Below are 15,757 nucleotides of genomic sequence, written 5' to 3'. Positions count from 1 at the left end.
GATGTCATTATGCACAAGTCCTTATTCCCAATTCTTCATGAAATGTGTATTTTCTATTCTCCTTTTTCTGGTTAACACGGTTATTTTTATACCAGTTCGTGGTTTCCTTAGCAGTGAACACAATATATTATCGTAATGCATGACAGAAATTAAGATGAACTTTCACCCATGACTAGCAAAGTATTTAAGCATGTGTCGGTGAAACATTTTGGTTAGCAAAAGCTGACACTACACAACTTCCATTGTTCAGCCTCAAACAGCCATTTATCACTGGCACATAATGCTTCAGAGTTTATATACAGAGCATTAAATTAAGTGTAATAAAACCTAGGCCCTGTTCCACATTGATTTCATTATCTTAGCTGCTAATGAAGTGATTCTCAAACTACTGCTTGCTGCCAAAGACATTCAGAAGACACGGACATCATCCACGCTCACCCCTTGTCATCTGTTGCTTCTTTATGATGAATATACACAGCTGGAAATATCCCCTGTAAAGAAACAATAAACATCAGTCATTAAATAGGTATTAGGGAAGGAAATACAGACATGTTCAAAGTAACCAGTGGGGTGTCTTCTCGTTTACTTTTTTTTTTAAATAATTTTTTTATCTTATTGTTTATTTTTTATTTTCTTATTTTTTAATAATTTGTTTCTTATTATGTTTTACTTTTTAATCACTTTTTTTTATTATTTCTTATTACTTGTTTTACATTTTTCTTTATTGAATTATTTTTTATCAATTTTTTTTTCGCCTAACTTTATTGCTATCACAAGGCCCTGTGCGATAGCAATTGGAGGTGACAGGTTCTCTTTATTGAGCCTGTCACCTCCAATACGGGAGTTCTAGCACAACACTGTGCTGGAACTCCTGCCACTGGTGAGAGGGGAAGACTGCTTTCCCCTCTCACTGTGTACACTGGCCGCTCTGCTCCCTGCATCGGCGGCCAGTAAGAGGAGAGAGACTCGGCGGCGGAACCCGGAGGATGGAGCCAGCGAGGAGAGGAGGTAGGTGCTGGAGGACGGACCGGCTGCAGACTTTTTACAAGTGATCTCGGCGACATCGCTGAGATCATTTGCAAACGTACAATTGTCTTCTCTCACACTACATTTAGTCCTGCTTGTGCAAAACAGGACTAAATGTAGAAAGCGCAACTTATTGACCGGCGCCCGCAACTTCCCCACAGGGACACCGCTGCCCCCCTCTGTGCCCTGCCTCGGGGGGAGTCCGGCCCTGCTTGCACACATGCAAAATAAATCTGCTGGGTACAAAGACATTGGGGGGGATTTATCAAAACTGGAGCAGACAAAATCTGGATCAGTTGATTATAATGACCAACCAGCTTCTATATTCAGGTTGTTCAGTTAAACTTAAAAAATTTAACATAGAGGCCGATTGGCTGCCATGGGGAACTGCTCCAGTTTGTATCTGCTCCAGTTTTGTTAAATTCAAAGCCTATCCCACCTCAACCTAACCACTGAACCATCACATTCTCAAATAATTCATCCACTCACAGCTACCTCCTCATGTATCATTTCCCCCTCCTCTTTAGATTGTAAGCCCTCAGGGGCAGGGCCCTCCTTACCATCTTGTCTTGAATTGTATTGTAATTGTAATGTCTTCCTCACATTGTAAAGCGCTGCACAAACTATTGGCGCAATATAAATACTATGTAATAATAATAATAATTCCCCCCATTATGTTTGCTTAGCATAAGTAGTAACAGGTTCTGCAGCAACACCATTATTAAACAGGTAGCACAGAAACATTAATCCAGTAGGCAACCTCAGCGTTCCAGCTGTGTTGGAACTACAAATCCTATTATGCCTATGGCTGTCAGAGTCTTACAATGAGTCATGGGACTTATAGTTGCCTATCCCTGCCTTAATCGAAGCACCATGGATTTCAATTGTCCAAGAACAAGATTAGGTGTGGAAGTTGTGGAACTGCCCTGTCCTAGGTACATAATCCCATCCTTGACGTCAAGAAGGCTTCATAGGTGTTAATCCTTTAATTTGCATGGCTGTAGGTGTGAATTGTTGTCAAAATGCAATGGAAGAGATATTAAAATAGCATTATATGTGGAAGAGAGATGGTTAAGGAAAAGGGATGTCATTTCATGGACAGAGAGGTGCACATTTTGGGCAGGGAGAAACAAGTGATTTGCAAGAGGCGTGAAAGAGACCATCTACATTAAACTGGAAACAATCATCCTCGAACAGAGCTGGGAGCCTTCGACACCATCAATTTTCCACATATAATGCAGTTTTAAGGTCTTCAACCTGAAAATTTGGCAATAATTCACACCTTTAGGTATGCAAATTGAAAAATGAATACCTATGAAGTAGGGCTGTGCAAATTAACGATTCATTTCTCGATTAATCGTTAATCTTTTTGATCGATTACATTTTTTTTTAAACTTTCTGCACGAGCGCCAGCCAAGGCATTGGCCTATACACATACAGCACAGCAATGAAGTAATAAAATGAACTAGGATCACACTAATCTAGCACGTTATTATTCTGAGTTGCCCCACTCAAGCGGCGGCCATATTGAGTGGGGCACGTGAGATTAATAACGTGCTGGATTAGTGTGATCCTAGTTCATTTTATTACTTCATTGCTGTGCTGTATGTGTATAGGCCAATGTAGTTGGATCTGTATGTGCGTTATAATTAATCGAAATTAATCGATTAAAAAGAATTTCGATTAATCGAACACGAAAATTTTAATCAGTAACAGCCCTACTATGAAGCCTACCTGACATCAAGGATGGAATTGCGTATCTAGAACAGGAGGGTTCCACAACTTTCACACATCCCATCTTGTTCTTGGACGCTCAACATCTCCGGATTCCATGGTGACTGGAGTGAGGTGTCCGTGCCCCCTTTGTGGATATAAATGTCGGGGTCTATTCCTGATACTTATTAGAACTAAGTAAGTTGTTGGATAAACTATGAGACATCTTTAACATTACAGAACAAGCAGGGTCGGATTTCCTAAAAGGCCAACCGAGGCCCTGTCTCGGGGTGGCAGGGATTCCTATCGCCCGACGTCCGGGACATGAAGTTTTGGGCGCCGGGTGGGTAGTTGTTTTGTACATTTAGCCCTGCTTTGGGCAAGTAGAGCTAAATGTGCAGCGCAGCATGCTTGTCTGTCCGTCCCCAAACCCCCTCCCCACCCCCCTTCCCTGCCAGCCAGAGATCCTCTCTTCAGGATAGAGAGCGGGGAGCAGACTGGAGAACATCCATTCTCCGCACTGCTCTGTGTAAACAGTGAGAGTGGAGAGCTGCACTTGCAGCCTCCCACTCTCAGCTGTCACAGGAGTTCAAGCACAGTGTTGTGCTAGAACTCCTGTATTGGAAGTGACAGCTTTTTATAAAAGATAACCTGTCACCTCCAAATGATATTACACAGGGGCTTGTTAGTTCCTGTGTGATAGCAATAAAGTTAAGTGAAAAAATGTTTTAAATAAAATTAAAGAAAAAAAACTAATAAAAGAAAAGTTCATAAAAAGTAAAAAATAAAGTAGAAAATAAGATTAAAACAATTATAAAAACAACTAAAAAAAAGGAAAATATAAGATAAATACAAATTAAAAAAAAATAAAAACGAAATTATAAAAAAAGTTAAAAAAAGAAGAAGAGGAACATGGCTTTGGAGCAGCAGAGAGAGTAAATCCGGCCCTGAGAACAAGTCCAGTTGAATGTGCCCGACTACTAATAGCTATACTATGGACTTGATAGACAACCTTCACAGTCACCATTCTTAAAGTGAACACCAGAGGGCACTCGAGATTTTCGACCAGATTGAAAGTTGGCCTGAATGATGATAATTGAGCAAAGAGATCTTTCTCCAAAGAATAAAATGAAACTTTGCTGATTTGTACACAAATGTGATTAATTTCTAATGCACATGTGATGAATCGATGCCAATAAGCAAAGTGTGCGGTCACATCCTACCTATAGCTGATCTCCAGGGCAACAGCTAAGCATGCACTTTAAGAACAACTAAACTTTTAGTTTACATCAGCTAAGCATGCTGCAGAGGAGGACAGTTGCTATTGTTTGGAAGCAGTGGTCTCTCTGCAGAGGTCCAACACATCCTCTGCCGAGTCAGATCCAGAGCTCTCCAACAAGGAAGGAGCATGAGCTTTGCTTATTATTGCTCATACACAGACACTCACTATATAATTATAGAGACATACATATAATGTGTTATGTCCACTTTGTTTCCTTTTTTTTTTAAATTGCAGCTGATAAATGGCACTTTTATAAGACAGTTGCCATATGTTGACTACATCTGTCTATTACAGGGGAAGGCAGCCTTGGCACTCCATCTGTTGTGGAACTACGAGTCCTATGAAGCACTGCAAGACTCCCGACAGCCACAGGTATGACCTCCAGAAGGTGAAGCATGATGGGTTTTGCAGTTTCACCACAGCTGGAGTGCCGAGTTTGCCAACCTCTGGGCTCTTTTGTGAAATGTGTCCTACTAGCTCCAATAGTGATTGCATAATCCACACACATTAAAGACCAAATCTACCTAAAACTCATTATTTCAGTTTGGTTAGGTCAATAACAAGTTGAAGCTCCACCCACTTTGTTTTTCACATTAGACATGGTTTCATGTTAGTGGGGGCCCAGTCTTGCCAGACCAATGCCTTAATCTTGCATACTACATTTTTTAGGTGTCTTGACCTGTAACTTCCCACCCAAGTCAACCAAATAGAGACATATATATATCACAATGCATCTGAAAATGCATATATGTGTTTTCAATTGCTTCCATAGAGCTCCTGACACGTGATGAGAGATGGTTTGCTTCTGACGGCTTCCTCCCTCATCCATAGAGCTTCCTACTTGTGGTGTGAGATGGTCTGCTTCTGACGCCTTCATCCCTCATCCATAGAGTTCCTCACACGTGGGGAGAGATGGTTTGCTACTGACGTCTTTCTCTCTCATCCATAAAGCTCCTCACACGTGACGAGAGATGGTTTGCTTCTGACGGCTTCATCCCTCATCCATAGAGCTCCTTACATGTGGTGTGAGAGGGTCTGCTTCCGACGCCTTCATCCCTCATCCATAGAGCTCCTTACATGTGGTGTGAGAGGGTCTGCTTCCGACGCCTTCATCCCTCATCCATAGAGCTCCTTACATGTGGTGTGAGAGGGTCTGCTTCCGACGCCTTCATCCCTCATCCATATAGCTCCTTACATGTGGTGTGAGATGGTCTGCTTCTGACATCTTTCTCCCTCATCCATAGAGCTCCTCATACATGGTGTGAGATGATCTGTCTCTGACGGCTTCCTGCCTCTTCCATAGAGCTCCTCACACGTGGTGTGGGACGGTCTGCCTCATAAAGGAGAATTATGAGGTGAGTGATTTTCACTCAGCCTCATAATCTGAGCCGACCTGTGACAATGAAACTGTCACAGGTCGGCTTAGTAGATCGGAAACTGAGCGAACACATACCGGCGCTCGCTCACTACTCGATCTATCCCTGCAGAGAGCCATGACAGGGGAGGGACTGGATTCCCCCCTCCCCTCTCCGATCCTCCAGCGCTGACTGGCGGAATGGATGGGGTGGGTACAGCTGGCTCTGCCTCTACATGGGCAGAGCCAGCTGTCAGTCACGCAGCTGGGTGGATCCAGACATAATTGTCGGGATCCGTTTCGGCTGCGGCGTCTCAGTATACCGCGAGCTGCGGCTCGCCGTTTACTGAGCTTTGGGTGACGGGAGGATGCTAGTTTGTGTCCTCCTGTTACCCTTAGGAGAACTATGGGGAAAAGCCCTAACCCCATAGTTCTCCTTTAAATCTGCAGCTTTCAATTATATATCTGGTGGTCCTTTTCAGGCATTTCATGATATAGGGCGACAAACCCTATAACAAGAAGTGTACCAACTGCGCTCCTGCTTGTGAAATGGGCATTCAATGGCAAACACATTATGCAGTCATGGTCCACTATTGCCACCACCAGGAAACGCACCGTGAAAAATGCCATCACTGGAGTGCATGCAGACAGAAAATGGTTGCAAAGAGACTGCAGATCAGCAGCACTAAATCTGGTCATGCACTGCTCAAATTTCGGCCGGGCCTAGCTGGCCATAACCCAACGGAGAGATTTCCCCATCCATGCTATGGCTAGCTGTAGAGGCAAAAAAAAATACATAAATTGGTTTAAAGCAAATTAAAGATTAGTTTTCTAAAGCAGCCGTGTAATAAAGTCAGCCTTTCCTAAAAAACAGTATACAACAATCACATAGCACCGCGCTACCGTATGATTATCCGCAGCAAGCAGCCGCCATTTTTATGAACATTTACAGCCCAAAAAGTTAGCACAACGCTATGTGATTGCTTTGTACCACACTGCCTGCCCCCCCCAAAAAAAAAGTCACACACTCTAATATTTTATTGGGCGGCCTTTAGCTTTGATTACGGCACACATTCTCTGTGGCATCGTTTCGATAAGCTTATACAATGTCACAACATTTATTTCCATCCAGAGTTGCATTCATTTTTCACTAAGATCTTGTAGTGATGATGGGAGAGTCGGACCTCTGCGTAAAGTCTTCTCCAGCACATCCCAAAGATTCTCAATGGGGTTCAGGTCTGGTCTCTGGGGTGGCCAATCCATGTGTGACAATGATGTCTCATGCTCCCTGAACCACTCTTTCACAATGTGAGCCCGATGAATCCTGACATTGTCATCTTGGAATATGCCCAATGTGCTATCAGGGAAGAGAAAATCCATTGATGGAAAAACCTGGTCATTCAGTATATTCAGGTAGTCAGCTGACCTAATTTTTTGGGGACATAACATTGATGAACGTAGACCGGACCAACTGAAGCAACCCCAGATTATGCCAGATTATGAGGCTAGGTTCCCACCTAGGTGATTTATTGCGCGATTTAGCCATGCGATATCACACAAAAGAGAGATTTGCATTCAAGTCTATAGAAACTCTTCACACCTTTGCAATTTGTCGCGTGGTAGAAATCACCTGTTGCGCAAAAAGGTGCAGGACCTGTTTTTCGGCGGTGGTCGCACGGTTTGGGTCCCATAGACATCTCTATGCACTGAAAACTGCACGGTTTTCAAAGCAAAATGGCGTGAAACAAAAAAGCGCGACAGCCGCACGAAAACAGCTCAATCGCCTAGGTGTGAACCTAGACTAACACTGCCCAAAAACCAGGTGGTGACTTTTTGGGGGCCAGGCTGTATATTTGATATGGTTTACATCTACTTTCATACACCCAGCTGTGGGCTATAGACAGAATATGTCATACAATATGGTAGAGCAAAGAGCAGCGATAATGTGCACAGTAACCCAAGACAAAGCCGAGCTCAGTTTACTATAATTAGTCCAGTTAAGAGATTAGTTCACACTGCTCCCTGCACTTTGTACATCCCTCTCTACAGGATAATAATAGCGAACATCATTCAGAACATGACGTAATGTGAGGTAGACCACTTAAACATCGGGGAGAGGCAGAAGGCTGTGGACAAAGTAATTATTTAAATAAATAAGGGACTAATTCTTTAACAGAGGTGTTTAAAGAACCTCAGGATTTAAAAAAAAATAACCCCTGCAGTGGGGCTATCCCTGCACTGCAAGAGTTAACTGCTCCTTTTGTCTAGGGGGCGAAAATTAAAGAAGAAATACCTGATCCTCAATCTTGCCTGGCTGCTAAACCGGTTCCTGCAGTCTCTTCTCCCCCAGGCTCTGGGGGGGTCTAAGGACCCGTGATGTCATCAAATCTAATACAGGTCTATTAGATGTGAGGACACAGAGTAGGGTTGCCCCCTTTTTCTCAAGTGAAACCCGAACACTCTAGCGACGCGCTGACATTTTTTTGGGAGAATGAGTCGTGGCTTATTCATATGTAAAAAGCGCCACCCAAATCATATGTAAAAATCACAGTTGAGACTATTTTCAGTGGGAGGGTCAGTAGCCCCAATCCTAATTTTGGTTGCCCCTGTCTGCCTGACATGTGTCTGGGTTTCCGCTGCCATGAATCCCGGACACAGCATTCAAAACCCGGACTGTCCGGGTGAATCCGGGACAGGTGGCAACCATAACACAGAGGGACATACAGCTGGAGCAGAGGGGGAGAGATGTGATCGGTCACTGCTGCAGGACTGAAGATCAGGTGAGTATCTTTTTTTATTTCCCCAAGACCAAAACGAGTACTTAAAAGGAGAACTATGAGGGGAGGGTGCTTTTCACTCACCTCATAGTTCTAGCCGACCTGTGACAATGAAACTGTCACAGGTCGGCTCAGTAGATCGGGAGGTGAGCGAACACATACCGGCGTTCGCTCACCTCTCAATCCTGTCACGGCTCTCTGCTGTGACAGGGGAGGGGCTGGATTCCCCCCTCCCCGCTCCGATCTGCCAGCGCTGACTGGCGGAATGGACGGGGGAGGGTACAGCTGGCTCTGCCTCTAGATAGGCAGAGCCAGCTGTCAATCACGCAGCTGGGCGGATGCCGGCCCAATTGTCGGGATCCGCTTCAGCTGCGGCGTCTCAGTATACCGCGAGCTACAGCTCTCTCACAGAGCCTGACGACTGCACTACAACCCAACGTCTGAACAATGAAGGGTATATACGCAGGACCATGGATGCAGATTTTTTTTTTAAAGCAGCTCCGGATTACGGAGCTTTGGGCAGCAGCGTGCATTGGCCCATAGAATACAATACTGCCGCATTGGCTCCATATAAATTAAAGCTCTGAATGGGAAGTATTACACGCCAGGGTTTATGAGCCCTATTAGTTCCCAAGTCTATCCACAACTAAAAAAAAGTAGTTGGGAGTCCTTTCTCTAGGCCGGTAGCTCACACAGTATGCAGCAGTACAATGCAAAAAAACATTACAAAAAAAAAAAAAGGAAATTGATGGAAATGTTGAAGATTGAAAAATGATGTTAACCTTTCCAAAAGCACAACACCCAAACCACGAGACAGTACCTGGAAACCGGGGAAGTTTCCAGATCCTGTCACCACAACTTGGGAGTGTCTGCGGCAATCAAGGAGAGCTGAATGCCTTGTTTGATACCGCTGAGGTAAAAAAAAAAAAAAAATACGATTCAGACATTCCCATTTTATTGCTAATCATAAAAAAAAAACCCTGAGTTTAGAGTGGGCATTAAGGGTCCCTCATATTATCAGTCAGGCCCGTTGTGATGTGGTCCTAACCAGTGCAAGATGGGGGGGGGGAAATCAGATCTCACTGGCCCCCCAACCTCCCCCCCACCTCTCCCCCGCCCCCCCAGCGGTCTCTGCACTAGAGGAGCTTACACTCTAATGTCCCCTCACATTTTTACACTATTATACATTTATATAGCTCAGACACACAGGTGAAACTCGATTAGAATATCGTGCAAAAGTAATTGCAGTAAGTGCTGCAAAAGGGGCCCAAACCAAGTACTGAGTAGATATGCATGCTTGTACTTTTCAGAGGTCCGATATTGTTCTATGTACAATCCTTGTTTTATTGATTGCATGTAATAATCTACTTTTTTGAGGTTGTGGATTTGGGGTTCTTGGGGTTTTCATGAGCTGTAAGCCATAATCATCACAATGATGACAAATCACGGCTTGAACTATCTTGCTTTGCATGTAATGAGTCTATCTCATATATTAGTTTCACCGCATAAGTTGCATTAGTGAAATAAATGAACTTTGCACGATATTCTAATTATTCGAGTTTCACCTGTATACCACAGCGCTGTACAGAGAACACTGAGCCATTCGTTTCTGTACAGAGAAGCTTACACTCTAATGCAGAAAGGCACCAGCTGCAGGGGGACCCACCTGAGGCCCCGCAGAGCCCACTGGAGAGTGACAAGCAGAGCACACCATAGATCCAGCACAGCCCATCTGAGACTCTCTATTGTGGGCTCTGCAGGGTCTCAGGTGGTCTGGTCGGGATCCCTTTCCCTGCACACGCAGCTACTCTTACCTGCCTCTGCTGGGCCCCGGCCTCCTATGCTGCCGGACTTGTGCTGCTGGGCCATGGCTTCTGCCGGACCGGCGCTGCGGTGTCCCGGCCTCCTCCCCTGCCAGACTGGAGCTGCTGGGCCCCAGCCTCCTCCCGTCAGTGGGCCCCCCAGCCTTGAGCCCTGGGGCGCTGCACCACTGGTAGTTCCGCCCCTGGTCTTAGCGTGCATTATGTTGCATGTTACCGTGCGTCTCATTACCTCAGACCTTTTGTTTAAATTCTTGCAGAAAAAAATGCCACTTGAATTGTATTGTACATGTACCGCCTCCCTTTACATAGTAACGTGCTGCGCAAACTGCTGACGCCATACGAATCCTGAATAATAGTAAGGTCTGGGTTTTTTTATGCTTCTGAACACAAACTCTATTTCAACATTCCACTAAGGGTGCCAAAGATGGCTGCCTCGCCATCTGGCTCAACAGTAGATACAACTGGGCTCCCCAGGGTGAAAAGTGCTGTAGAAATTATAAAATAAAAAGGATATTTATAAAATGTATAGGCCTGCTGACGGAAGGCTCGGGCACTGTGTTTTTGGGGAAGGTGTGTAGTACTCTGCCCATACTCCAGAATTTAAGATATTTTGGGATGCATCGGGACCCTTGAAAACAGCGTCAATGGATGAACCTCCCCTCTTGGGCTATTGTCTTCTGGCAGTCGGCTCCCGCCACGGTTAGAAGACTCAAACAGTAACTGTTGCCGATTGGCTGCAGTCACTGTTCAGCTGAGATTTTTCCACCCGGTACCTTCACCACTCATGCCGAGTGGTGCTGGCAGGGCCCCCTATGGATCAAGTTTTGTCAGATTCAGTAGGAGACAGATAAATTCAAGCAGTATATAGGCCAGCTTAGTGGGAAACATTGCTCATTATAACAAATGATAAAACAAGACAATCAACTGTCTCTCTCCAGTAAAACTTGACACAGATATACAAAGGTGGCTGAACGTGCAGACATAGCCCAAACACCCGATGGCAGGCCTGATATTCCCAGTGGCTGCTCCTAACATTCCCAGTGGCTGCTCCTAACATTCCAGTGGCTGGCCTATTACTCCCAGTGGCTGGCAATCAACCATCTTGCTCCAGTAAAACTGGCCACAGATATACAAGGGTGGCTGAATGCGCAGACATAGCCCAAACACCCGATGGCAGGCCTGATGTTCCCAATGGCAGGCCAATTGCTGCCAGTGGCATGCCAATTCTTCCCCATGGATGCCCTTACATCCCAATGGCTGATCTTAATATTTCCAGGGGCTGGCCTATTATTCCCAAATGGCTGGCTATACTATTCCCAATGGCTGGCAACCAATGTTCTCACTCCAGTAAAACTGGCCACAGATATACAAGGGTGGCTGAATATGCAGACATAGCCCAAACACACGATGACAGACCTAATATTCCCAGTGTTCACAATGGCGTGCCTATTATTCCCAATAGCAGGCCTATCATTCTCAATGGCTGGCTTGCGATTCCCAATAGCAGGCCTATTATTCCATTGTCTCAAACATATTTACACTCCGCTCTCGAGCACTTGAGTATTGTCTGTTCTTCCTAATGAACAATCTCAAATGGCCAGCTTTAATAATAGTTATTTCACATAATGCATTTATAATGGAATGGTTGTCCTGCACTTTGACCCTCCTCTGTGTTGTTGGTACTAGGTATCCTATCAGTCCTGTACAGTACCAATGGTGACACCATTCATTATTTACGTACAAAGCTGTTCCCTTTTTTTAGTACATCTACCTGAATAGAGCACATCAGCAATCTTCCTGTTCTCACTTCCTGATAGAGTACACAAGAACTCCTGTGGTTTTATTGGAACACCTACAGGTTTCTGGGGAACATGGTACAGGGAAATAACTACACATTTGCTATAGTCTAAAGCTGACCATACAGTGGTCATTTTTTCTCGTTCAGCCCATGGGAAAAATGCTTAGTTCCTCTAACCATGCTAAAAGCTGATGGGCTGCAGTCGCTGTTTGGCCGACAATCTTTGGACTAGTTCCTTCAAACGGAGGGGCGCTGATGGGGCCACACACTGCTCAAATTTACATCAAAACATCAGGACTTGGCCAACATTCAAGTAGTGTATGGCCTGGTTTACCCAATCCAGCATTAAACATCTTGATATCGGGATTTGGGTGTTCAAGCCTATACTTACCTTAGAGTGTATTTCCTCTTCAGCGGTCAAATTGTTTTTTGGTTACCAGTGAACACTCCTAAGAAGGAAATCCCCTTTCCAATGTAGGCAGCTTAATTTGTTTTTTTAAATCTAGTTATGCACTACCTGGCCAAAAAAAATAAGTCACACCATATTTCTTTGGACGGCCGTTAGCTTTGATTACGGCACGCATCGTCATGGAATCATTTCGATAAGCTAATGCAATGTCACAACATTTATTTCCGTCCAGAGTTGCATTCATTTTTTCACCAAGATCTTGTAGTGATGATGGGAGAGTCGGACCTCTGTGTAAAGTCTTCTCCAGCACATCCCAAAGATTCTCAATGGGGTTAAGGTCTGGACTTTGGTGGCCAATCCATGTGTGACAATGATGTCTTATGCTCCCTGAACCACTCTTTCACAATGTGAGCCCGAAGAATCCTGGCATTGTCATCCTGGAATATGTCCAATGGGCCATCAGGGAACAAATAATCCATTGCTGGAAAAAACTGGTCATTGCGTACATTCAGGTAGACAACTGACCTCATTTTTGAGTTGAGTTCCTGAACCTAGACCTATTATCCAATGGAACGCTCTGACCTATTTTGTTAGGTAAATCCAGATGGTGAGGTAGTGTATATTGATTGGTGTAGTTGCCATTTTTGTTTAACTTACATAATTCTAACAGACATATAGTTGGAAAGCGGTACACAAACATGCACACGCTTGTATCACTCGAATATGCACATGCATGCAATAGGCAAGAAATTTGAATAAGCCCCATCTCTGCCCTTGTCTGAGGGCAAACAGTACTGAATGGCTGATTACATCAAACACAACCATCGATTATTAACTAAGAACAATTGGTCAGGAGTGTCTGCTGCTAACTATAAACAAACATTGGCTACATATTTCTATAGTTATACCTTAACAAATACAGAAGAGTGGGAATTTTAACTTCTACAAAATCAGTCCTTAAAGTGAAAGTTCACCCTAATAGTCATCAATGAATGTTAAACATTCATATACTATGCTAAGGAGATGTGTGTTAGTCAATAAACAGCATTGACTTTAATATCATGGAGTGCGAGTGACTACTTTCATCTATAAACATTCATATAGCACATGTTGCTATAAAAACGCATGCCACCATGTTTGACTTCTGTCCACGCTCTGGTTGTCCAGAAATCAGCATTGGAAACTGCCGGCCATTTACCAGCCACACCGTGCTACTGATGGTGTCACTCAGAACCTTTGTGTGATCTACATCTTTGACAGCATTGGACTGACAGCGAACAACAGTACTCTTAGGTGTGAACGGTCCCTAAGGCCTTGTTCACACCAAGCGCGTCCCAGGAGCAGAGCAGTTACAGACCGGATCAAAACTGCGTCCAATGTATTCCAATGGTATTTTGGGCTCCAGTTCACACCGCAGCGTTCAGTTCCAGAGCATGTAAAAAAAACTGCAGCAAGCCCTGCTCTGGAACGCATGCAAACGCATCAAAAATGCATGCAAATGCCCTGGAACGCGCTGAAAGCCCATTTTAAACCAATCTTTTTTTTTAACCCAAAAACGCATCAAAAAGCGCATCAAAAACACGGCACAACCCACTGCACTGCGTGTGCAGAAACTCATGCAGATCTGGTCTGCATTTGGTGTGAACGTCCCTAAGTGGTTTTGCCTAGGTCGAAATGACACCACCAGTCTGCTGCAGACAGGAGGAAGCATTCCCGTAGTCTTCTTTCTCCTAGTGATCAGACTGCAACACTGTAACTTTGTAGCAAGTCACAAGGTAAGAGGCTGCAGCAGGAGCTAATCCGTGCAAGACATTAGTAATCGCAGCCAAAAATAGGGTTGCCACCTTTTCTTCAAGCGATACCCGAATACTCTAGCGACGCACAGACATTTTTTTGGGAGAATGAGTCGTGGCTTATTCATATGTTAGCCCCTATCTTAATTTTGGTTGCCCATGTCTGGCTAACATCTTGTGTCTGGGTTTCTGCTGCCATGAAACCCGGACACAGCATTCAAAACCCGAACTGACCGGGTGAATCTCGGACAGGTGGCAACTGTGGCCAAACACTGCACAGGCACTGGGAACTACATGGTTGCATCACATCCAAGCTGACACCTCTGACCAGATAATAGATGGTGACACTGAATGATGCCTGATCAAGGATGCCACTGTCTTTCTGGAGAGAAAAGCAGATTAAGGCATTGTCAGGAGTACGAGAGGTAATAAATACCTGTAAGGGATGCACCTACACATTACTTATCATGCATGCACCTAAAATGACAATATATATCTAATGCTAGAATCACTTTAAGGTTGAACTGCATCAGGGAGGGATGGATCATAGGCAGGACTGGCAGCACTTGTGGTACGTCAACAAAGTTGCTTTTATCACAGTGACTTCATCAATGTGCAGCCCAAAACCTTTGTTTTAAACAGCGAACCTAAAACATGTGCTCACTAGAAGTACCCTGTACTTTTCCTTTAAGCCACAATGGAATATATCATTAGTATAATGCAGAGCCTTGCTGGCCCAAACACTGCAGCCTTCAGGGAAGTCATATCCCAATTAGACAAACAATGAAGCATCGAGGTGCCCTGCAGTGACTTGACAATTTTGTGCTCGATAATCAATCACAGTAATTGGGAGAGAGATGCAGATGCATTAGCTTAATTAAAAAGTATTTCGGTTTTATGTTATTTAAATCTGGCAAAAAAAAAAGTTCAGAACTGCTGCCAGATCTCACCTAAGAAAATGCTGTTGCTGAGGTAAATACAGGCAGTCCCCGGGTTACGAACAAGATAAGACAAACCTACAGAACCTAAGTTGAATGTGTATGTAAGTTGGAACCAGTGGCGTCCCGAGGCTGGGTGTCACCCGGGGCGGAGACCGGGCATGAGTCTCTGATCCTAAGTGTGCTTACAGGCTTGGAGATATTTAAATGCCTTCCATTCAGGCGCCTGGTGCTGTATCTTCCTGCCATCTACTGTGCGCACTAGTCTGTCACTCCCAATTCGCCCATTGCCAACCTGGATTGCTTGACCCTGCTCTCGACTCTTGCCCCATTGCCTGTTCCTGATCACGCTCTTGCTTGCCATCTTCCCTGACCTCAGCCTGAATACTGACAACTGTCCCTTCTTGCAGCCAACCTTGACCCTTGTCTGGACACCGACTACACTCACATGTCCAACCTCTGTTCATACTTTGACCTCCTGGTTCTTCGTAACCTGTCTCCACATTATAGCCACTCTGTTTTGCCAACCCCTGGTGGGGATATCCTGAGGGCTATGACCTGGCAAAAGCTCACAGCAAAGTAGCCCAGGGGCCACTAGGATCACCAGCCCATCACTCCTTGCGGGGTGCTCTGGTGAAGACCAAGCTGTAGCTTAGACTGGGCACCTAGGTTGAGCTCACTGCCGGGGTGTCTACCATAACAGAAGGTAGCGTCTTCAAAAAAAAATATAACAGAGAGTATCACTAGATCCTTAAAGTCCATACAACATTTCTTTGTACATCCCAATGCATTTCGAAAGCTCAGCAGGCCCACTTCATCAGGGCTGGAGACTTCTTAGTTTTAG

The 15,757-nt window shown here is 44.7% G+C and overlaps 1 protein-coding gene across 1 annotated transcript in view; it reads right to left on the bottom strand.

Moving 5' to 3' along the window:
- Window positions 1–15,757, bottom strand: part of DOCK5 (dedicator of cytokinesis 5) — a 105,358-nt gene that overhangs the window by 58,052 nt on the left and 31,549 nt on the right. The window contains exon 4 of the mRNA XM_018565790.1: window positions 439–491. Within this exon, the coding sequence (XP_018421292.1) occupies window positions 439–491 (53 nt within the window). The remainder of the gene's footprint in view (window positions 1–438; window positions 492–15,757) is intronic.

Source organism: Nanorana parkeri, unplaced genomic scaffold (genome assembly GCF_000935625.1).
Source record: "Nanorana parkeri isolate BGI_ZX_2015 unplaced genomic scaffold, ASM93562v1 scaffold887, whole genome shotgun sequence".
NCBI lineage: Eukaryota > Metazoa > Chordata > Amphibia > Anura > Dicroglossidae > Nanorana > Nanorana parkeri.
This window is presented reverse-complemented; position numbering and strand designations above follow the sequence as displayed.